At 47.2% G+C, this 21,678-nt stretch overlaps 1 protein-coding gene across 24 annotated transcripts in view; it reads right to left on the minus strand.

Moving 5' to 3' along the window:
• Nucleotides 1-21,678, minus strand: part of CADPS (calcium dependent secretion activator) — a 220,847-nt gene that overhangs the window by 162,049 nt on the left and 37,120 nt on the right. For all 24 annotated transcript variants that reach the window (XM_037383085.1, XM_037383086.1, XM_037383078.1 and 21 more), the window contains exons 2-3: nt 14,959-15,072; nt 10,112-10,444 (exon numbers count right to left, since the gene is read on the minus strand). In XM_037383085.1, coding sequence (XP_037238982.1) covers nt 10,112-10,444; nt 14,959-15,072 — 447 coding nt within the window. The remainder of the gene's footprint in view (nt 1-10,111; nt 10,445-14,958; nt 15,073-21,678) is intronic.

Genomic DNA, 21,678 nt, shown 5'->3' on the forward strand with positions numbered 1-21,678 from the left:
AGAAAGAGAGGCATTAACATAGTGCAGGGTCACGCACCAGTTATGTCTTATTAAGTATTCCAGCCTTCCTTAAGATAAGCATCACATATGGGTTCTTTTGCAGCTAGCACTTCCTTGCTTAAAGAGAGAGAGGTCTGGATAACACCCCTTCTGTCTCCCAGGGCCTCCTGGGCTGATTGACAGGAACATGTACTGCAGGGAACAAATGCTGCTCGAAGGAAAAACGAGATTACTTTCTCTGAAGGGGGCCAGTGGGGTCATTTCTTTGTCATGTCTTCTGCTCACCATCTCTGGTTGAAGGAAAGACAAAGAGGAGGAGTGACATTTTCCTTTCCCAATAAAACACAGGACCAGGCTGAGGACCTGGTTTTTACATACAGTGGCTTGCACTGAATTCAAAGTTAGGGCACAAGAGAGATTGCTCGAAATAAACAGGGCATTTTGAGAGTCAAATCCCACCTCTGGGAACCAGACCACATGGAAGGTCAACTCAGAAACCATACTCCAACCCATCTCAGTTACATTTTAGGCTGGTTTTGGGGGAGATAAGCAATAAACATCTGATTTTCTCTATCACCTTTGGCTACCACTCCCCCATGATGGACAGCGTTTGGCTTGGCTTTCTTTTTGAGCAGAACCACCAGATGTTTTGAGGCTGGTCCACTCTGCAATGTGCCCTACAGGATCGTTGGGGTTTTCAGTGCAAAGTGGTTTCCCTGAACTCAGCAACTACTTCTCCACTTGCTCCCCCATTTCTAACAGTAGTTTCCTCTCTGCTAATACAAAGGTAACACCTCTGGGATTTGTATGTTGTGCCACCGCAGATCTCCTCTCCACTGAAACAGTTTCAAGCTGTAATTCCCAAATGTTGCCACATTTAATGAGGCTGAAGAAATCTTCCTATTTCTTTAGCTCCTGCAAAACCTGTCCCACTGCTTCAGCATCTCCCGCTGCACAGCTGTGCCAGGAATGGTTCATTGTCCTGACCCTCCCCTCTGCTCTGATCTATTCCTATAGTAAAGCTCAGAGGTGGAAGCAGCCAGGCACTTGCAGAGGCAGCAGACACCAGAACAGCTCTCCCAAGTAATAACCTCGGGGTCAAAGTCTTTTCCTTACCAGAGACCTCTACTAGTCTGCAAATAGCAGCATCAGCACGTCACCAGCTACTTCAATCCCTCATACTTTTCCTTAATTGCTCCTACCTAGAGCCAGGAATTCACCACTTAACATATTCCTTCCAGAATGCAAGGTGGTCGTAGCAAAATGGAATTATATTAATAAACATACATTTGAAATGAAGCTCCTGATCTGACGGGGGAAAAAAAAAAAAATATCTGGCTAAGCAGCAGGAAAGTCATGCCAACAACTAGATTTTGAGTGAAAGAAGAGTATTAGCCGCCCTTGAATAGAGGGGTTAACGTAAATTGAAAATGTCAAGTCATCGATATTTTACAATATTTTATAAGGTAACCATGGTTATATTTTGTGCATGCCTTTGCGGCATGAATGCAGATGATGAAAAGTATTCATGGGCCAATTGAAACAAAAATAAAACTGAAGAGATATCTTGATGGCAATTTAAACCTTAAGCTGCGGAAATTAATCAGTCCACACAGGCAACAGAGTGTTCAGTTGATATTGCACCACAAACCCCCCTTGCTAAACAGACAAATAAAAAGCATTTCACAAAGGATGAACATCTTGAAAATCATCCTGACTTTAGCCCTAATGTACCTGCAGGGATCAATATTGCTGGAGCAGGATAGATCTGGTCGGACGTGTGAAGTTGCCCGTGTGGCCTCTGGATAAAGCACAACTGTTTCTAACTTAATTTGCACGAGCTGCTGGAAATGCAGAGGACCACTGGTCCCAGCATGCTGCAGCCTCTCGGTGCTGCCCAGTGAGAGGGTCACTAATGGTCTGGACGCGTTGTCTTCTCTACTGCTGCTTCTTGAGATAATTTTGCATGCTTTTCCATTAGACTAACGAGGTCTCTTCATCGCACTTCCCTTGCTGGCAAGTGGTGTCACCCCTTACAGCGAGGGCAGGGGAGCAGCACAGCAGATCAGAAGAGGGGGACGGGAAATGGCGAGGGTGAGCAGTTGTGACAAATAACAACTGAGTGCTCTATTAAGCAAACTAAAACAGGGCTTTGGCTCAAAGGAGTCCCTGTGGACTTCTGCAGCAAATGATGAATAAAATCTATCTCGAGAACCCTGTGACAGAGGGCCTCCCAGCAGCCAAAACATTTTGTATGGTAGCAGAGGGTAGAAATAAGAGGCTGTCCCTCCAGAACCTGTCCAGATACTGAAACCATTTTCTGTCCCTTAAATACTACACCATAACAAGCCACTGCTTGTTTTTGTGGAACAAGTGACATTTGGCTAGGCTGCGGAGAGGCATCCATACCCCTGGATGGGAAGGCTGGCAGGAGGTAGCGTGGGAAGGATTCAGTGTAGAAGACTTCTCCAGTCTAATAAACATCTCTGGTTAGCGTTAGAAGAAAATGACTGACTTTTCCTCTGCAAGTCTTCACCATTGTTGCATGACATGATAATTTCTCTGCTAAACATCTGCTCTTCAGATGCCCTCTCTAGTCTGGTTTCTGTAATGGGACTGTAAAACCAAAAGATGTCCATAGTAGGGACAGAACTGGAAGTTCCTAGTGCACAAAAACATACCTCCCCAACTGGCAGCTAACAGGGTTAAAACACCCTCTGATTAAATGAAATCATCTTTAATTAGTTTAATTGACCATGCCTCAGCCAAGACCATCTGCTCAGCAGCATTTGCCTGCTCTTTGCAGGAGCGATTGATCAGCCATAGCTAGAGTATACAGCATTAGGCTACATCAGATTTATTTTGTTTAATAGAAGAGCTAATTTGCTTTAAATTTAATTACAGGGGCCAAGATTGCTCTCTAAGTCCATAACAGCACAGAACATAAGCTGATCCTACAGCTAATGGACACACACGTAGGTCCATACGTGTGTGTGCAAATCAGCTCAGTGACGACAGCTTGGAGAGCTGGTCCCATCCTGGCAGAGAGCAATCGCTGCATTTTCCTCCCCAAAAGGCAGCAGCACCGTGGCACACTGCTGGGCTGGCAGGGCCGCCCCACTCACCGCCATGTCCCCCTCCAACTGGCCGAGCTCTTCCCCACAGCTCTCCATCAGATGCTGGAGCAGGCAGATGTCCATCTCAACCACTTCTCCTAGTCCTAATTATAAAGGCACTAAATGATGCATCCTACGTAGAGTCAATGTTAATGCATCACATGGGACCAACAGGGAAAATCAGGGGGACCGCTCTGTACCTCCTGGGTGACCTCCATCAGCAAACCTCTCCCAGACAGGGTGGCTGGCAGCTGAGGGGTCAGTGGAGCCAGACATCACGCTCGCCCCATCCCTGCCATCGCACTGTCCCTCTCAGTTCTCCACCCTCCCATGCCAACATCATTCTTCACCTGGAGCTGATGAAGAGCAGCAGTTCTCCCTCCTCCCTGAAGGACCACGTGTTTCCATGTCGTGTTATTATGAAGGGGAAAATTTCATTCACTTCCCAATGCTTTTTCCGTTTTCAATTTCCCATCAGGCGCTAAATCACTGCTGTCTTTGGGAGATGCTTGAGCCCTGACAGGCATGCTGTGGCTGCCACTGGCTGCTACAGGAGTAATTACAACCCTGCAGAAGGCTCCAGGCTGCCATTTCCGTTTCCATGGAAATAAATACTGAATTACTGAAAACAGAGTATGATGCTGTATGGATTTTGAGGCTTTTGATCATCACAAAACCACCTTAACCCATTTTTATTGGTGGTGGCTTTGTTTTAAGGGGGGCAGGGGGGGTGAGGCAGGTAATGCTCACAGTGTGGGAAAAAAAGCCAAGGGGTTTGGCTGATGCCCTGGAGGTTTGTAAGGGAGACAGTGGTGGTGGCTAAAGCTGCTGGTTGTCCACAGCATCCAGATGTCCAGCCCTGGAGAGAGGAGCCCGTGGAGGCTCCCTGGTCCCTGCCTGCAGCCCCAGCTCCCCACTGCCACCCCCGTGACAGTCTGTTTGCTGGGGCTCTGGGGCTGAAGCAAAGCTCCTGCCCTTTTTCAGGGATCATTATAGCTAGCATTAGTGCTTAAATGTCCAGAACTGCAGATGACCATTTCATAGGCATTGAGCTTCAACATGAAGCTGAAATAAAAAGGAATTGCTTTATTTCTTCAAAAATGAATAGAGAGCAGAAGGGAGAGAGCTGATACTAAGCCCTTGTATCTCTGAACTGAAGGGACAGAGATGTGCACAGACAGGCAACTCCACACCATGTGCAGTGACCCTGGGCTCAATTCTCATCGCAAGGCATGGCTGGGAATTTTTCATCATAACAAACTAAATGAAATACTTGGTTTGGGGAGGATACACACAGACCAAACATTTATTCTGAGGTCACCTTAGCCTTCGTCTCACCATCTGAGCTGTTACTGTGCCTCATGGGAGTTTCTGTCCTTACTTGGGCTGCATCTCCCAAGTACCACCGCAGTGTCTCTGCAACGGGCTCAATGCACCGCAGCAAGACAAGCAACCAAATTCAGGAAAACCACCTGAATTACAGAGATGAGAGAGGGGCAGAAGGCAAGATGCTACCTCAGCGAATCATCTCTAATACTGACTTGAGCTAAAATCAAACATTTGATTCAGGACAGAAATCCTAAATATCTTTTCTGCTAACACTTCTGAAACCAATTTTTTTTGGCAGGGGAACTTTCTGCTTTTTGAGAAATGTCAGCCTTTGGACACAGTGTCCTAATTCAGCTGCAAAAATAAATGTCAAAACAGTGAATTCTAGTTTTAAGGCAGCTCTGGTCAGCAAAATTTGGGTCGAAATGTTTCCTAGCTAAAACCACAGCCCCCAGAAGTTATGAAACAATTCCCATTGCACTGGTTAGAGGCTTTCATCCCTTTACGTGAAATAGTCACCAGACAGCAATGGCACTTGGCCTGTGTTGTAGCCCACTCACACATGCATGCTTCTCTGATGTTTCACCTTCTACCTGGCTGCACAAGAATAGATGCTGAAAAACCACGACCATGTATTACTATGTATTACTCAGCAGGTTTGACGTGCATATATTCAGCTGTTTGTTTTCAAATCTAGCATCCAAGAGAACTGGATGAAACTGGAAGCTTAGCACAGGTATTTTGCACGTTTAACAGGAATGCCACAGCGTACAGGACACTTCAGGCCCAGGAAAGAAGAGAAAGTCTGACTGTGAATCCTGTGAATTCAGACGGTCCTGCAGGGACAGCCCAGAGTCCCACACTCCCTCCGAAGCGGGAGGATGGAAGAGTGCAGCTCATCACAGGTGTGGTCTGGATATTGTCTGCTGCTGCTGGATTCACTGAACAGCACTGTACTAGCTCCTTCTCACTGCAGCTAAAAACAATTTTCAAACACAGCTTGAGATAGAAAAGTAAATCACTGCCCTATGGCTGGAAGAATGAGACGGGGGGAACACCACAACCTGATTTTCAGAGATTCTGCTGCAGTTTAGTTGTCATGAAGGTCAGTGGGAAATACAGGGCTCGTGCCCAAGTAAATGCCAACTGTCACAAAAACCCAAGCTTGGAATTGCCCAACACTTACAGAAAATAGCTCCTGTATGACTCTTCCACAGCCACAGGTCAATTACAATGCAGAAGAGCTAAACTCAAGCCTTGCCAATGGATTCTGGACCAGAAACCCAAGACTGAAACACCTTTCTCCCTCCATGATGCCCATCACACAACAGAGGAGCTCACTGCTGGAGCCAGAGATACTCAACTCAATGCCCATGACAACTCCACCGGAGCAGAAACACCAAGCCACATAGTCTGTTATGCAAAAAACTTAAGCCTCCGTGTATTATTTAAAATGTTCTAGTCAGAGGTTGTGCTTAACAACACCGTTATCACCACAACATTCTGCTACGAACCACTTCCCGTCTTTGTTTCCTAAAAGCCTTTCCAACTGCATCAATCCCTTTTGCTCTGCTGCTATCTCAGATCCTGCTATATCACCACTATCACATTAAGAATACACTTATCTCATGCCACATGGGGCTACTGTATTAAAAAAAAAATCCCTTTAGAAAAAATCTTTCTGCACAAATAAAATATTATTTCAGAAGTTAATGGAAATGCCTTCCCGGTGATATAATTATTATGCAATTGGTGAGCGTGATGTAACAGGAGGCCACAGAGAAAAACACCTGCTTCCAGACCACAGGAAAAGTTCAAGCAAGTGCTTGGGGCTCTCAGCACCGTTCCTGCCCGTGCTTTAGGAGGACAACTACTAGGCAAAGCCTTCTTACCCCCTGCCTCCTTGCACAGCCTCTGGGGCTGTTTCACCCTGCACACCAAAGCAGGGTAGAGCACGCCAGAGCAGCCAGCCCCTCCACTCGCTGCCGGCCGACCAGAGCAATAGGAAAAGCTGACAGGCTTTGCTTTTCTAAGCACAGGTGATTGACCAATAAACTGCACTGACAGCACCGCGCTGCCGCTCCAGAGAGAGACGGCCTTCAGATGGCCTGCCAGGGAAAAGGCTCCGTTTCCCAATTCCTCCCATGCACAGCAAACAAGTGTAGGTCAAAAATAAGTGTGGCTCATACCATGCCAAAACGCCGCTGGGAAGCTCATGATTGCCTCTAGATTTGTTCTGGAGGTTTGCTCAGTTTCAGTATAAAGCCTGTGGCTGGCACCACGGCAGGCTGCCGAGCCAGGGTCTGCGGTGGGCTCTGGCAGGACCTGCCGGTACAACGCCCAGGGGAGGAAAGCAGATGTATTATTGCACCCACATGTGCGCAACTTGAGCCGCCATGGCGCTTCTGAGGATATTGTAATTTCAGCACATCTAGGAAAACGCCAGATCGTGTTTTCTTTTTACTTAAAGCTTATTCACAAACAGAATTTATAGAATATTTTGTTCTTATGAAACAGGTGATGGAAGCTTCAATCAAATTATTAAGGAAAAGATTTAAGTTGTACATCAAATTAACTCCGACGAGACAACAGTCAGATCAACAGACTGAGCGCGTCTTCACGGGGAGGCGAATGAGCACAGCTTAGGCCAATTCTGACCAAAACACAATCCGGACTGAAACAAAACAGCACGATGGAGATAAATGACAATTTTCAGGTGTTATGGGGCCAGTGCCTCAAAGCCCAGCGGGTACGCTCTGTGATGCAAGTACAGCTGCAGGCGCAGGCTGAGAGGTGTTTGCAAATCCACCTGGGAAGGGAGCTCACTGCTGATTTCAAGACAGGCTGGCAGAGGTATTTACAGAAGATGGCTTATCAGAGGGAGACAGATGCAGCGAATGAAAATGTATGAAAATGCAAAGGTGGGGGGAGAATGAGCAGCGGGAAGTCCTGCAGAAGCATGTCTCAGCCCTGCCATGGCCACAGCACACATGCAATGCAGGGGGCTATTCCTCCCCTCCAGCTGCCCCAGGTCCTCTCCCACCCAGCACCCACCCAGGCTGCTGCAATGCTGCACACGCGATTCTTCTCTCTCCAGATGTCTCTGGTTTTACTGCTGTAATGTTGGGAGGTGCCTCTGACTCCCTAATTGGCGTCAGAGATGCCACCACCATGGCACAGAGGAGTTTCCAAGCCACGAAGGGCTCTGCTCACACCTCCAGCCTGCAGCAATTGGACACCCAGCTGCTGTAGAGGCTTTGAAATCTGCCCTGTGTGAACACCAGGAGCTTTTGGAGTAGGAAATAATTTTCTACTAAAATTTAAGAGGGAAAGGGAAAAATTTCCTGTTTCAGGGCCAATGCTTCATCATGAGAGATCAGGAGGAAGCTTTCATGGGGGGAAGGGGCAGGTTACTGAATCACTGCTCACTGCATATCATTTTCTGCTCTCCTCCACAACTCTGTTGCAGAAAACATGCTAGCTGAGTGGCATGCACCTCTGACTTTTGCCAGGAACTCCCCATACAAGCTAAGCAAACAAAAACATTTGCAGTTTGATAGGTTTTACTTATACCCTACAACAGACTGGCTGCAAGCAATGCCTGAGATCCTGCAGGAAGGAGAAGTGGTCAACAGCGATTTTGGTGCTTTGAGGCAAGAGGGAAGTGCAGAACAGCTTCTGCTGCTCTCCTAAGGGCTACCAGTGGCCAGAGAGCTCCAGAGATCCCTCTGGTACAGCCCAGGTGCTGTGACCACAGGCAGCACCAAAATAAGGGTCCCCACAGCAAAGGCTGCAGTTTGCCTTGGGTGCTCACTGTGGTCTTCCCTGCAACATCTAATGGGAGAAGGAGCAGCAGTGACCTGCTCCCACCTCTGCTGCCCACCCCACTGTACCAGCACCTTGGCACCATAACCACTGGCACTGTACCCCAGGAAAATACCAAGTGGCTGAACAACTGCTGGCCTTGCAGCTTTCTGAGCCATGCCTTGTATAAAGGGCTTTCCCTTCTGCATAGCTAATCCTCACTATCCAGGTATTAAAAACAGAGTAACTCCCGTGCTAATACTCACTTTCAACAGAAATTACATCTTTCTCTAAAAGCTTAAATTACAGGTTTGCTGCCTCTGAGTATTAGAAAAGACCCAGAATTAAATCCGTCACTTTCAGAATAAAATCAGAACCTACTGCAGGAAACAGGTTGCTCGATGCAACAGGGCAATTTGCAGGGAGCAGCCACTGGGTTCGTGGTGTCAGCCAGAAAGCTCTCATAAACAGAGATCACCCACAAAGCAGGGCAGCCATGATTAAATACCGTTTTCTGCATCACTGGGAACCACAAAGCAAGAGGGTAGAGTCACACACACGCTCACACAAAACCACGCTAGCTCCTTAGCTGAGCAGAGGTCAAGGGAGGATGAGACACACAGGGCTTGAGTTGCTTTAAGTTAAAAAAACAAACTGCAGAACTGATTCAGCTCTCAGCACATCACTGAAAACATGGTTTTGATCTTAAAGAAGTCCTCCAACAGAGGATTGGAGGCTTGAAATCTTGTTTGTAAACATAATCTATGAGGATCGATGCAGTCCTTGTTGTTGCCTTTTTGCTATGAAGATGCCTTACTCAGGGACATTTATTATCCTCTCCTTCTGCCACTAAGGTCTGAGATGCAAAAATACAAATGCAAGATAATTAAGCTCTTTACAGGAGAAAAACCAGATCAAACAATTTTCTGTCTTGAAAAGAATTGGAAATGTCTAGACAGACGGCAGAATTGGTCTCGAATGTATTAATTTCAATAAGAAGTTGAAACCTTGAATTATGGGGAAGAGATTGAGGTCTGCTCCTCCTCCAAAAACTTTCCACAGCATTACCTTACCCTCCCCGTGACACTGACATCCTTTATCCCGCCTGTGATATTTATATCCGATAGCAGGGGACCATAATCTGGGTCACCAATGGCCTGGATGGCCACTGACAGCCCTCAGCAAGAGCTGCTGGAAATGCAAGCAGCACTGCCGAGTCCCAGCTCCACGGCTCTGAGGAACTGGCTCTTACTGGGGGAGAAAAAGAGAGGAATGGGAAAGGCATCTGGGAACTCATGGTGCAAACAGAGCCACCTCAAGGGCATGGCGGAAGGAGAGAGCATCCCAAACCCCCACGGGCACGCAGGGGTCATAGGCTCCCTCTTCTTAAGAGGAACCAGTACAACTTCAATAAGCCCATTTGCGTAAGACATCCACCCCAGGGGCATCTGAGCTTCAACTATTAATAAGGTTATTGCAGGCTACCAGAATGTACTTCTGTCATTTAGATTGGTGATGTGACACAGGAAAGGCAAGCAAAACAGCCCACTTAAGCACCATCAAAGACCTGCTCATCCAGGCAGAGAGCTGGAGGAATAAAATTTCCCCATCTCAGCAGTCCTATGGGGTATTTCACAAGGAAAAAAGCATGAGCAGAAGGCAGCTCACTTGGCTAGCCGGAACAAAACTGGCAGTGCAGAAGTCCCACAATGAATCAAATCCCCCTTGCTTGGTGGAAGTTCTCTCACAAACAGTCTGGTCAAACCCAAGTTTCTAGTTCATAACAGCAGTATTTCTCACTGGCAAGCCCTTCCCCAAGAAGCCCTCTTCCATTCCCACCCAGCCTGGGAGAAGGACATTACCTGACATGCGTTGTATAGAAGCTGATGCTCAAATTTCTTGATCCCCAAAATGTTCTGGAACATCTCGTAGAGCTGCTCCTTGCTGAGGATGAGCTCCGAGGCAGCGCTCGCCGTCATCCTGGCCTGCTGCTTGCGGGGATCCTCTTCCCCACGGTAAATAGCATCAAACTTTGCCATCCAAGAGCTCAGGACTGTCTCCTTGCTGAGGCCATCAATTTCTGGCAGGCTGCGCACTCTTTTCTCAATGTGCTTCTTGAAGACCTCCCGGGAGTCATTTGCTGAGCACCCTCCACTCTGCACCATCCTAGCAACACGGTCGCTTTTCAGGAATACCTGCAAAAAAAGGGTGACTTCAAATGGTGTCAGTTAAAAAAAATAAATTTATAAAAATCCCCTTCAATTATCACAAAACATGGTTTCGCTGCTGGGAAGCCCACTAACTGGCTGCCAGTACGTTTTCCAACTCCTCACTCAACAACCACGTTACCAGAAGGACAGAGGTTTCATCTGTACTTTGTGGGAAGCGTAATGAAATCAGGTGAAGCTTCTGCTTTGCGTCCGCTAAAACAGAACATTTTGATGCAATTAGGACTTCATGCGATGTTGTGATCGCACCTCACCAGATACATAAATCAAATGCCCTTTGGGAAAGCAGGATTATATTTTACTCTAGCAAATGTTTTAATAAGGAAGTTATGGCAGAACTACATTCACCTAGCCAAGTTCTGCCCTGTTAGAAGGAGCCCAGTCATCCTACTGGAGACAACAGCATTGCACAGCATTTATCCTGATACCCAGGCCCCTGGGAGACTTCTGACCAGTGCAGGGACCAGGCTTACATTAAGCTGCTACAATGCAGGAGATCTTTGCAGACTGCCCTGCTGTCTCAAGATGACAGGAATGACATTGTATTAGTTTAATGTAACTTTCAGCTAAATAATTGTCCCCACTTCTCCTGCAGCCGGGTCTTTCCAACCTGGGCAACCAGCACGGCAAGAGCACCATTAAAACACCCCGGGAAAGGACAAGGATGAATGGCTCAATCTTTGCAAACTGATGGGTAAACACCAAGGCAACTCAGATGACTAAAAGGTGGCATGGCTGCACGTGGACGAGACCAAATCCATTCCCGCTCCACCTCTGGGAGTTGGTGAAGTAGCACAGGATGGTTCAGCACGGCCTGAGGTTGCCTGGGAAGGCTTTGCAGGGAGAGCAGCCTGCAAGGTGCAGGACACTGACAGCAGGAGGGAGGGAGGAGGCGTTTGATGAAGATGCTTTTCTCACTGCAAGAGCAACAGAAGGGTCAAAACATAACAGACTCCTGCAGACCAAGAGATGTCACGGGAGCAGCACAGAGCTGAAGGGTGAGAGACAGACAAGGGAATATTGTGTTGGCTCTCCTCTCCCAAGCCCCGAATGCAGGAAAGCAATCAATGCCCAGTAAGAACTGCTGTTTTATTAATGATGCTGAGAACTGATGAATGCAGCAGGCTGGGAAGAAGCTGTGCCAGCACAGGGGTATATCTGTCAGCCCTCAATAATTCAAGAGCTTGAGGATGACCTAAGGACATGGTAGATATTTTTTTACACCACTCAGCAACATGGCACTCCATGTTCCCAGACGCTCGATGGCACAGGCATCTGTTGGCAGTGGTAGTGGGTTTTGCTCCAGGACCAGCCCAAAAACGCTGCTGAGGAAGAGCTGGGCTGTTTCCTTCCAGTAGCACCACGCCAGGGAGTACTCCCTGCAGACGAGACAGGGAGGATGCCATCAGCAGCCTCTTTAGTCCATGCTGAAATGACACCAGCAGACGCTTTGTTTCCTTGCAGGGCTTAAATATGAGTGATAACACCCCAGCTGTGTGCAGGTGCTTTTAAGTAATAGTCCAGAGCTATCAAAATTCCAGTTCCTGACAGAGCTGAGGAAGTCCCCAGCACACTGACTGCTGGAAGTGGTGGGAGGTCATGGCAAACAGACCCACTGCAGCACTCTGCTCCCACATTCCCCCTCTAATCATCTGCTCCAGGTGCTTTTGGCCTGACCCTGTGCGACAGCACTAATGACTTTCCATACCTGCCAACACCAGTGGCTGTTATCTGTGGTCCTCACTCCCATCAGAGGGGTGACAGTACTGTGAGTGAAGGGACCCGACCCCCCCTCTCCCCTCAGCCCTGATTTATCCTCCCCGGGTGCAGAGCAACAGGCAGCAGAGGAAAGGAAGGCTGCGGCTGGCAGAGGAGGCAGGTGCAGGGGAGCGCCTGTCAGACAAAGCAGCAGAAAAAGACTGTGAAATAAGAAGATAAAAAAGATAAAAGAGGTGTTTTGTCCTGCAGAGCGGGCTGCTTTCTTTAGAAAATACCAGGTGAATCGCCTGGCTGTAAGATTGCCTAGTAGGACTGCCAGGAGTCAAGAACTGGCAGAGCAAAACCCCAGCATGGGTGCATACACCAGCACATGCAGAAGAAGACTGACTTCTGTGAGCTGGCAGGCATGTCCTGCCACGTTCACAGATGAACCCCCCCATGTCATGCGTGGCCTCAGCTCTGTCTGCCCAAAGCAGAGTGGAAATGGGTCTAATGAAGCATTTCCATAATACCCACTGAAAGGACTTGCTGCATAAAGTGCTGTTTGACAGAGAAAGCTTTACTCGTTAGAAGTAAAAGGACACGAGAAAAGCTCTTTGCTGTCAGAGTGTGCTGGGCCTGCCTCACACACATGGGTCTGCAGCATTCCTGCAGGCACAGCAGTGTTTTGCAGACCAGCAGCAGTAACTGCTCAGATCACTCAATCTTTTAATTTAATAGCAGCCGGTGAACTAGTCTTAGACTGACAACCACATACTTACCCTTGACAGCAGAATGCGACCACGCAAACACATTCAGGGCAACAGCAAATACATTCTTGACCTACAATGTCACCTTTACCTCCTTCTTTCTCCGGAAAAAAAAAACCACAACCAAACATAATAAAAAAAAATTCCCTAGGTAATGAACCTATTCCTCACTGTTAATAAGTGGACCCCTTAGAAACACCAGCCACATCCTGCACAGAGACAGCCAGCTTCAGCTGAGCAAAACCCCAAGTTTTAGTATTTTCCAAGCCATCATGCAGCTTTGTAAGTCAGTACCCAAATGCCAATTTCTAGACAGTGTCCATCCAAGGGACAGCTGATTGCACAAAACCCTGAGATTTGCAGGAGCCAAGATAAGCAGCATCTGCTGTGATTGCACCATGGCTCGACCAAGGGTGGGCAGCCCTCTGCAGGGAGGGAAGGAAGGAGAACACCATCAGCAGGGAACGCTGCTCAGGCACTGAGGGAGGGCAGCGGCTCTGTGCAGCGAGGCTTTGCCTTGTGCTGCTGCAGATGGTGCCGAGGAAGAGACAGGCAGCCGTGCTACAGCTGCACAGAAGCTGAAAGTACCTGGCTATCAATTAAAGGAGACCAGCAGTTAAAAATGCACTAAAGGACAGAGCAATACATAATGCTTTTTGTGGCCTGTTTTAAGTAGGACAGAGCCAGTGCGGTGTCCAGCTGTACTGAAAACAGGTTTTGCAGACATGTAGTGCTGATCAACTGCTCTCTGTAAGTTTGATCACTTGGGATAATTATACAGCACAGGACTTCTGGAGCTGGTCAGGACACATTTTCAGCCAGACCCATCACTGAAACAGGGATGTATTGTGCCTGTTTTTAAGCAGCTTCCTCTTCCTGACCAATAGTCTTAGCTGAGCAGATTACACTGCTCTTACATTCTAAAACACAGCTCACACCATCTTGAAAACTTTCTCCAAGAGCATCTGTTCGGTGAAGCTGTGATAAACTGATGATCCCTTAGCAATTTCTTTTCTGATAAGAGATGTAAATTACTCTCAGCTTCCTTCCTGTACAGAGAATGATGGAGCAGTAACTACTAGGCTGGTTTAATAGAATTAATCCAGAGATAATTTGTACTTTCCTTACACAGAAGCAGCTGCTGTCATTTTTTATAGAGTTAAAATTCTCTTCAGTTTTAGTATCTGATTTTGGTCCCCTCTTAGATTCCACTTCTAGAGAAGTATTTTATGTAGGCAATTCAAAATCTTCACCTTTTATGACAGAATAGCTCTAGGGAGAAAGAGAAATGGTTTGCACAAAGGCTAGCAAAAAAGTAAGCAACACTGCTCATACAAATCACAAGCATTGATTTCCTTCAAAAACAGAAGCCCTTTCCTTCTGAGAAAAGCTATGAAAGGCAGCATTAAGGGCTGCATAAAAAGAGGTGCAAAAAGACAGACATGCATAATTATTCTTTTGCACAATTGTGAACAATGCTTCACGTTCCTTGGTATCATCTAGTTTTGTAGATGTACATCCTCCTCCATCCCCCTTTGCTTTACAGCACTTGTCATACCAAACAGAAAAGACAAGACCGCTGCTGAAAATCCCAAAGTCATTTAGACACAATGCAAAAGCTTCAGCAGGAGCTGAATGTGCTGCCCGGTTTTGTCTTGGTATTTTTCATAGGGAGCATGCAACATTTCGTTTATATTGTGTCATCTCCTCTGGTTTAAAGCACACTGTTTGAAAGTATCAGGAAGATATTCTCCAGCTTAAAGGAAGGGTGATCTTCCCTGTAATCAAGCTATAGGATACACCATGGTGTAGGGGTTGCCATGGTTGCATGTTCAGACCCTGAACCTCACAAACCTTGTGATGTACCAGACATCAGATGGAAGAAGCCTTGCACTTCCCTTTGATAAAGGCGAAGTGCTGTTTGATAAAGGACAATTCATTAGCTCAGAATTTGACCCCATCTGTAAGAGTGAGAACAGAGATTCATATGAATATTATATTGTCTCTCCTTACCTCGTAGTAGCTCTGGACAGCGTTTATAAATGCTTCATCTGCCACAATCTGGGTTTCTCCATTGAGAAAGGCCTGGAAACGATCTTTGATTGTCTGGAGTTGCTGCTTACTTATCTGCAAAACATGCCAAAAGGAGAAAATTGGTTAAAAAAGGTTTACGTATGAGGAAAAAAAAACCCACTAATTCTTCTGTGCTATCTTATTGGGGTGTTTATGATGTGCACTTCTGCTCTCCTTTGGGGACAGCAGCAACAGACGAGGAGTCAGCCACGCGTGGGTATGCACACACGCACTCTTCACCCTGGGAAGTTCATTCGAGAGTCAGAAGCACCTAAAGTCACCCTGAACATAATTTCTAAACAGCTTTGCCACTACACACCACCACAAGACTTTTACCACTTCAGGTATACCCAAGTCAAATGGAAGCTGCTGTGTGCATGCTGGGAAGAGACTGTTCTAGTGCAATCGTTTTCCCGTTCAGCCTCTCCTCCCCTTCCCAAGACGAGGTTTCATCACTGAACAGGAAGCCTTACGAGCTGGCTTTCATCAGCACTCTAGGGTCTCGGTCTTACCTCATTTGTTTTTGTTTTTTTCCCCTTGCTCATTTCTTTTGGCTTGTCACATATAAAACACCGGTCAGGACCAGTGGTGAAAGAATTTAATGCCATTTAATGCTGAAGAAATTGTATCAGGGCAAACCTGTTCTCCTTATCATTGCAAGGACTCTCTCTGCTGTCTCTTTGCTGCTCAAAAGTTTCTGTCTAGCGTACAGCTGGTAAAACTCACAAGACTGTTCTAATTTTGGAACAATGACATCAATAGAAAGTTTACAAGGGTTTATTCCAGCCTTGTAAGATAACATGCCATTATTTTGCCAACTTATCTGTCAGTTTGAGAACAGATATAGCTAAACCCCCCCACCTTTTCAGCTTGCAGCGCAGACAAAGTCACAGCGGGCACATAAGTCACGAACCAGCAATGCCAGCATAACATCTTAAGAGGCAGGGAACACTCATGCTGAAGGGCTGCAGGGATTTAAATGTAGTTGTGCCTATCACAGTCCTTATCACAGGACTACTTCAGGGTTTGAGGATAAGAATTAATTTAGACAAAAGAAAGCAAAAAAGATGTATATACAACAACCACAGATTTAAAGGGAAAAAAGAGCAGGTACGGATTAGGCTGACTATTTAATAATAACCAAAAGGTCTAGAGAAGACTGATTTTTTTCTCACTTGTGTGTCAGCAGAAGAAACCTGCCCATTAGAATGGAAGAGAAAAATAAAATTAATGTCTCTAAGTGTCTAAATGGCTTTGAATAAAGTACCAAAAACTATAGCGATACAAACAACTAGAGTATAATGAAGCCTAGTAAACACAGATAGTGATAAAAAACAGGAGAGGGACCAATTGGAAAATGTAACGATAAATATCGCTAGATCTGGAATGATGCACCATGCAGGGTGTTTAGGGACTACAGTAACGAACATCATGAATACTGGTAATTAATTCTACAACATCACACTGAGAAGGGTTAGTGAGCAATGGCAATTTGATATGATAATCTGGGAATAGTTTATCCTGGTGCTTATGGAGAGGTGTTCACCAAAGTGACATAAAGCAAGTTTCAGTATGCTCTGCTTCGGAAAACATGGAAGAGCTTTCACCACCCCTGTGGATGCTGGAAAGACAAGTTGTTCTCACCTCGAAAACAGCAGCCCAGACTTCACAGGGTCTGACGCATGCAGCAAGGCTCAGCATCACAGGGCCGTACCAAGGACCATCCCTCTAACCTGACCCACCTCAGCTTTGGGCACCATCTACAATGACCGCCGTGGAAGAGTACTGCCAAAAGCTCCTGCCTTTAAGGCTGGCAGGATCTAGGTTTTGGCTCTAAGAGTCCATCTGCCATGCCAGGCATCTAAAACCCTTTGTGGTGTTTGCCAGTAGCACCCTAGACATCACAAGCCCTTGGGCAATATGCACAGCAGCAAACATAAAGCAGGCTCCAAACCTATCTGAGCTGATGGAAGCTCCTGACAGAACTGAAAAGAAAACTGGGTCAGCGATAAGAGGAGCCAGAGACAATGTAGTGATCAAGTGGGAGACACCTGTGGGAAGGCACTAGGTCTGTTTTTATTAAGCATTTAATTATCTGGAAGAAAAGAAAAGCAAGATGTTAATTAAATGCATTGATGATTTTGTATTAGCAACCGTTGTGAATGTCAGGCAGGAATGATAGGGTGATAGAGGTCGTAAGAAACCCAGAAAAGAAACAAGAAAAGTACCGGTAACATTGGAATCAGGGTGTTGAGGCACAAGGAAATACCTATTAAGAGCGCAGATACTCTGAGCCAAGATGCTAAAATCCCAAATGAAAAGCCATGTGCATGGCATTTTTATAATTTCTTTTTCCAAGTTATTTCTTAGGACAACCTCCAGAAGTCCTTCCTTGTTCAATTCCTGTAATGCTACCTAGCAGCAATATTTTATGCTTCTTCCTCAATATTGAATGGGCTACCTTCAAAATGAATGATGCTTCTTGAAATTCCTAGAAAATCCCAATATGCAGCTCACACGTGAGCTCCTGGGGGCTGTGGAAATGAATCATCGGATTTGCCTCTACTGAAGTGCCAGTTTCCTCCTCCTCGTCCTCCAAGCTCTATACAAGTATTTTCCCTGTCCAGGGAAAAGGAGATCCTCCCTGATCACACCAGGCTGCAGCATGGCCCAGTCCTTGGCTAACGGGACACCGGGTCTTCCATCCCCACCAGACCGTGAAACAGCACTGGTGTATCGATCTCTGTCCGTGCCACTGTTAAAGACACTGTCAACCTGAGCCAAAATTAAACTGCTTTCATATTAAATTTAGCTTCTGCAGCACAGCAGCAGAATCCTGGTGCAGAAAGTCAGCAGCAGCAAGGGAGCAGAGGGGACCAGACCTGCAGGTCAACAAAACCTGCCTAACATGCTCCACCACCCATTTCACACCCCTTCCCCTCCCCATCAGGCACCCAGGGCATTGCTGCCAAAACCCACAAATGCCTCTCGGGCTGCCAGGAGCCAGCACCTCCCCGACAGAGGCTGGGCCAGGGCAGGGGAACAGCTTCAGCCCCAACGCCACACACCAAAGCCTTTAAGCAGGGCCAAGCAATGCCACCGATCCATCCACAGGCTCAGAGGTGTTACTTTATCTTTCCTTATTAGGGGTACCAGTGATCAGCTAAAACCCCATATATACAATAAAATCATAGAATGGTTTGGGTTGGAAGGGACTTTCAAGATCACCTAGTTCCATCCCCCTGCCACGGGCAGGGACACCTTCCACCAGCCCAGGCTGCTCCCAGCCCCGTCCAGCCTGGCCTTGGGCACTGCCAGGGATGGGGCACCCACAGCTGCTCTGGGCAGCCTGTGCCAGCGCCTCGCCGCCCTCACAGGGAAGAACTTCTTCCTAATATCTAATCTAAATCCTCTTTCAGTTTAAAGCCATCACCCCTTGTCCTATCGCTGCCTGCCCTTGTAAAAAGCCCCTCTCCAGCTTCCTTGTCAGGTACTGGACGGCTGCTCTAAGGTCTGCCCAGAGCCTTCTCTTCTCCAGGCTGAACGACCCCAACCCCTCAGCCTGTCTTTGTGGGAGAGGTTCTCCAGCCCTCTGATCACCTTAAAGCAAGCCAACAGCTTTTGCAGATCCAGTAAGGTCACGAACAGGCCAATACAAACCACTTCTCAGTTACCTTCCACAGCGTGCTTACAACTAGCAGAAAACAACAGACTTACTTCCCCTTGTAAGCACATCAATACAGTACCACAGCCTTTCCACCAGCTATGGCAGGAGGTGAGACCCTGGTGGGTTGCAAGCCCAGCGGGTGTTGAGGTGGGGGGCAGAGTCTCGCTGCCTCTGGTGCAAATACAAATCCAGATCCTGTCTCACAGCAGAGAAGCAGAGGGCTGGGAGTAACGGGAGTACTGCGGGGGGCAGAAGAGGTTTATTCTTTTCACCTTCCCTCACTTTTCCAACCATCACTGTTTTTCCCCGCAACTGCTTTCAGCGTGTGGCAGGTGTTAAAGAAATAACAGTCGTTTCTGCGTTCGACAGAGATTGCAGCACACCCTGCTTGCCTACAGCAACTCTGGACCCCAGCGAACTCTCCTAAGTTAATGCTGTGGTGTGTTTATGCAGCAGAGTGTTTCACAGCTTTTATCTAAAGCATGTGAGTACTTAAGTTGCCAGATATACACATGCATATTAAAAATGTAATTAAGTCAGTGATGATGAACTCCTGGCACAGGTATCAGGCAGGGTACCTATGGAGCTTTGGCCTGGCATCCCTAGTGAATTGAATGGCTTTTGATAAGAAGGTTAGCAGAGGTCTTCTCCATAATGGACTAAATTATAGGGATGAGCTTAGCAGTGACTAGATTGAGCCATCCAAACGCTTCCTACCTTCCTGGTCTAGAAAAAACTGCAGACCCAGCACAACTTAGTGGCCTCAGAAACAGGATGGAATAATTTCTGGCACGTGCCATGTCCCCACCATGGTCACCAGCAGAGCAGAGGCAATATCTTGGATTTGCTTGATGCAGATCTCGGCAAACAGTGCACCAGCCTCCTTGAGACAAACACATATTCTGACTCAGAGCCAAACACAAACGTGAACACACAGAGCCACAGCACCTTCTCCAGAGCTGTTCCAGCCAGCAAGCATCTAGCACCATCTCTGCACACTGTCTCCAGTCCCCTTCGCCTACATCAGGGAGCACAAGCATGGCAAAGAGGAACAGTTTGCCACATTAAAGTTCCCTGAAAAAAGTTACACAACACAGTGTGCCTCACTGATCCATCCTCTCCCCAAAATGCTTTTCTGTGTCTGAGCAGGCAAGAATAAGTACGGGCACACTCGCTCCTTAAGGCCTGCACTGCACAGTCATGCAATGCTGGTTGGGTTTGGGTTTTGTACGGCACACTGCATCGCCGATGGGCTTAAAGCAGAGTCTCAGATTTACGTGCTTTGAACTTCAAAGAATTACAACAATTTCTGCAGACTTTCACTTTCAAATCTGCATGTGTGAAGAAAACAAGATGACTTGCACTCACAGGACAGTTGTCTTTCCAAGTTTTGTATGATGCACACCAACAGTATTAAACAGAATCATAGAATCATTCAGGCTGGAAAAGACCTTGGAGATCATCAAGCCCAACCCTTAACCCAGCACTGCCAAGCCCACCACTAACCCATGTCCCAAAGCACCACATCTATGTGTTTTTTAAACACCCCTAGGGATGGTGGTTCCACCACCTCCCTGGGCAGCCTGTTCCAGTGCTTCACCACTGTTTCAGTGAAGACATTTTTCCTGTTATCCAACTTAAACCTCCCCTGGTGCAACTTGAGGCTGTTCCCTCTTGATCTGTCACTAGTTGTCTAAGAGAAGAGACTGACCCCCACCTCACTACACCCTCCTTTCAGGTAATTGTAGAGAGTGATAAGGTCCCCCCTGATCCTCCTTTTCTCCAGGCTCAACACCCCCAGTTCCCGCAGCCGCTCCTCATCAGACTTGTTCTCCAGACCCTCCCCCAGCTGTCTGAGAGCCACAGATGACATGCCCCGAGAGCCAGTAGAAAGGAAATTTTCACAAGAATTGATAAGAATTCCTGTGTAAAGTTGTGGTGAGGGTGGTCCAGCAGAGACAGGGGCCTTGCAAATTTTCACAACCTCATTTGCATGAACATGATCTGGTGTGGGAGGGAGCTCTGCTTTGAGCAGGGAAACAGGGTCAGAGACCTCCAGAAGTCCCTTGCAATCTACCTTATTCTATGACGGTACCATATCCAACAGAAGATTTGCAAGGAGAGGCTATCCTAGGCTGTAAATTGCTAAATGTTTTAGGGCTCACCACTGTCAGTGACAGGCTACAGAATAAACCATCCACAGCTGTACGTGTACTCAAACCAGCTAATCAAGCCACATCCATCAATGTGACAGCTGCTGGAAGAGCAGCCAGATTTGAATGCTGTAGGAGGAGGTTTTCAAGCAAAAGGCACCTCTGTTATAAGAGGTGACCCCCTTTACTGCCATGCTTGAACACCTCTGATCGAGGACTGGGTGTTTGGGTGCACCGATGCCTCACGGTGCCCTTGCACCCAGCATATCCCACTGGAAGGGTCTGCCCTTCAGCCACGATGTGAGGATGCGCAGGTGCTGCACGCTGGTCCTTGATGGCTCAGCCCATCAGTAACACTTGTGTGTCCAAGGGATTCATCGGTTCAGCTGAGGACCGCAGGTAATTCCCAGGGGAAGCACCTCTGCCTAGGGAGACCAGCTTACAGCACAGACCAAGAGCAGCACAGAGCTTTTCCTCCTTAGCGCACTTGCTGTGCAGCTACCACTGCAAAAAGGAATATTTAACTGCTCACAGCAGTGTTCTGGGTTTGGTTGTGTAACATCCAATAAATATTTTATTACTCCTTAGCATCAGGTGATTTAGGAAAAAGCTAAACCAACCAAACGAGCATCCCTCATCATCACTGCTTCCACAGTCAGAAAACCAGCCACAATATAATCAACGTGGAAGGAGGGAAAGGGGGGGGGGGGGGGGGGGGGGGGGGGGGCGGGGGGAGGCGCAGAGCAGCTGAGAACTGGCCATGGGGGAGAGGCCAGAGGCTCCAGCAGCGGGCATGAGACTATAAAAAAAAACCCAAACAACCAGCCAGGCTATTTTGCA

Source organism: Falco rusticolus, chromosome 4 (genome assembly GCF_015220075.1).
Source record: "Falco rusticolus isolate bFalRus1 chromosome 4, bFalRus1.pri, whole genome shotgun sequence".
NCBI lineage: Eukaryota > Metazoa > Chordata > Aves > Falconiformes > Falconidae > Falco > Falco rusticolus.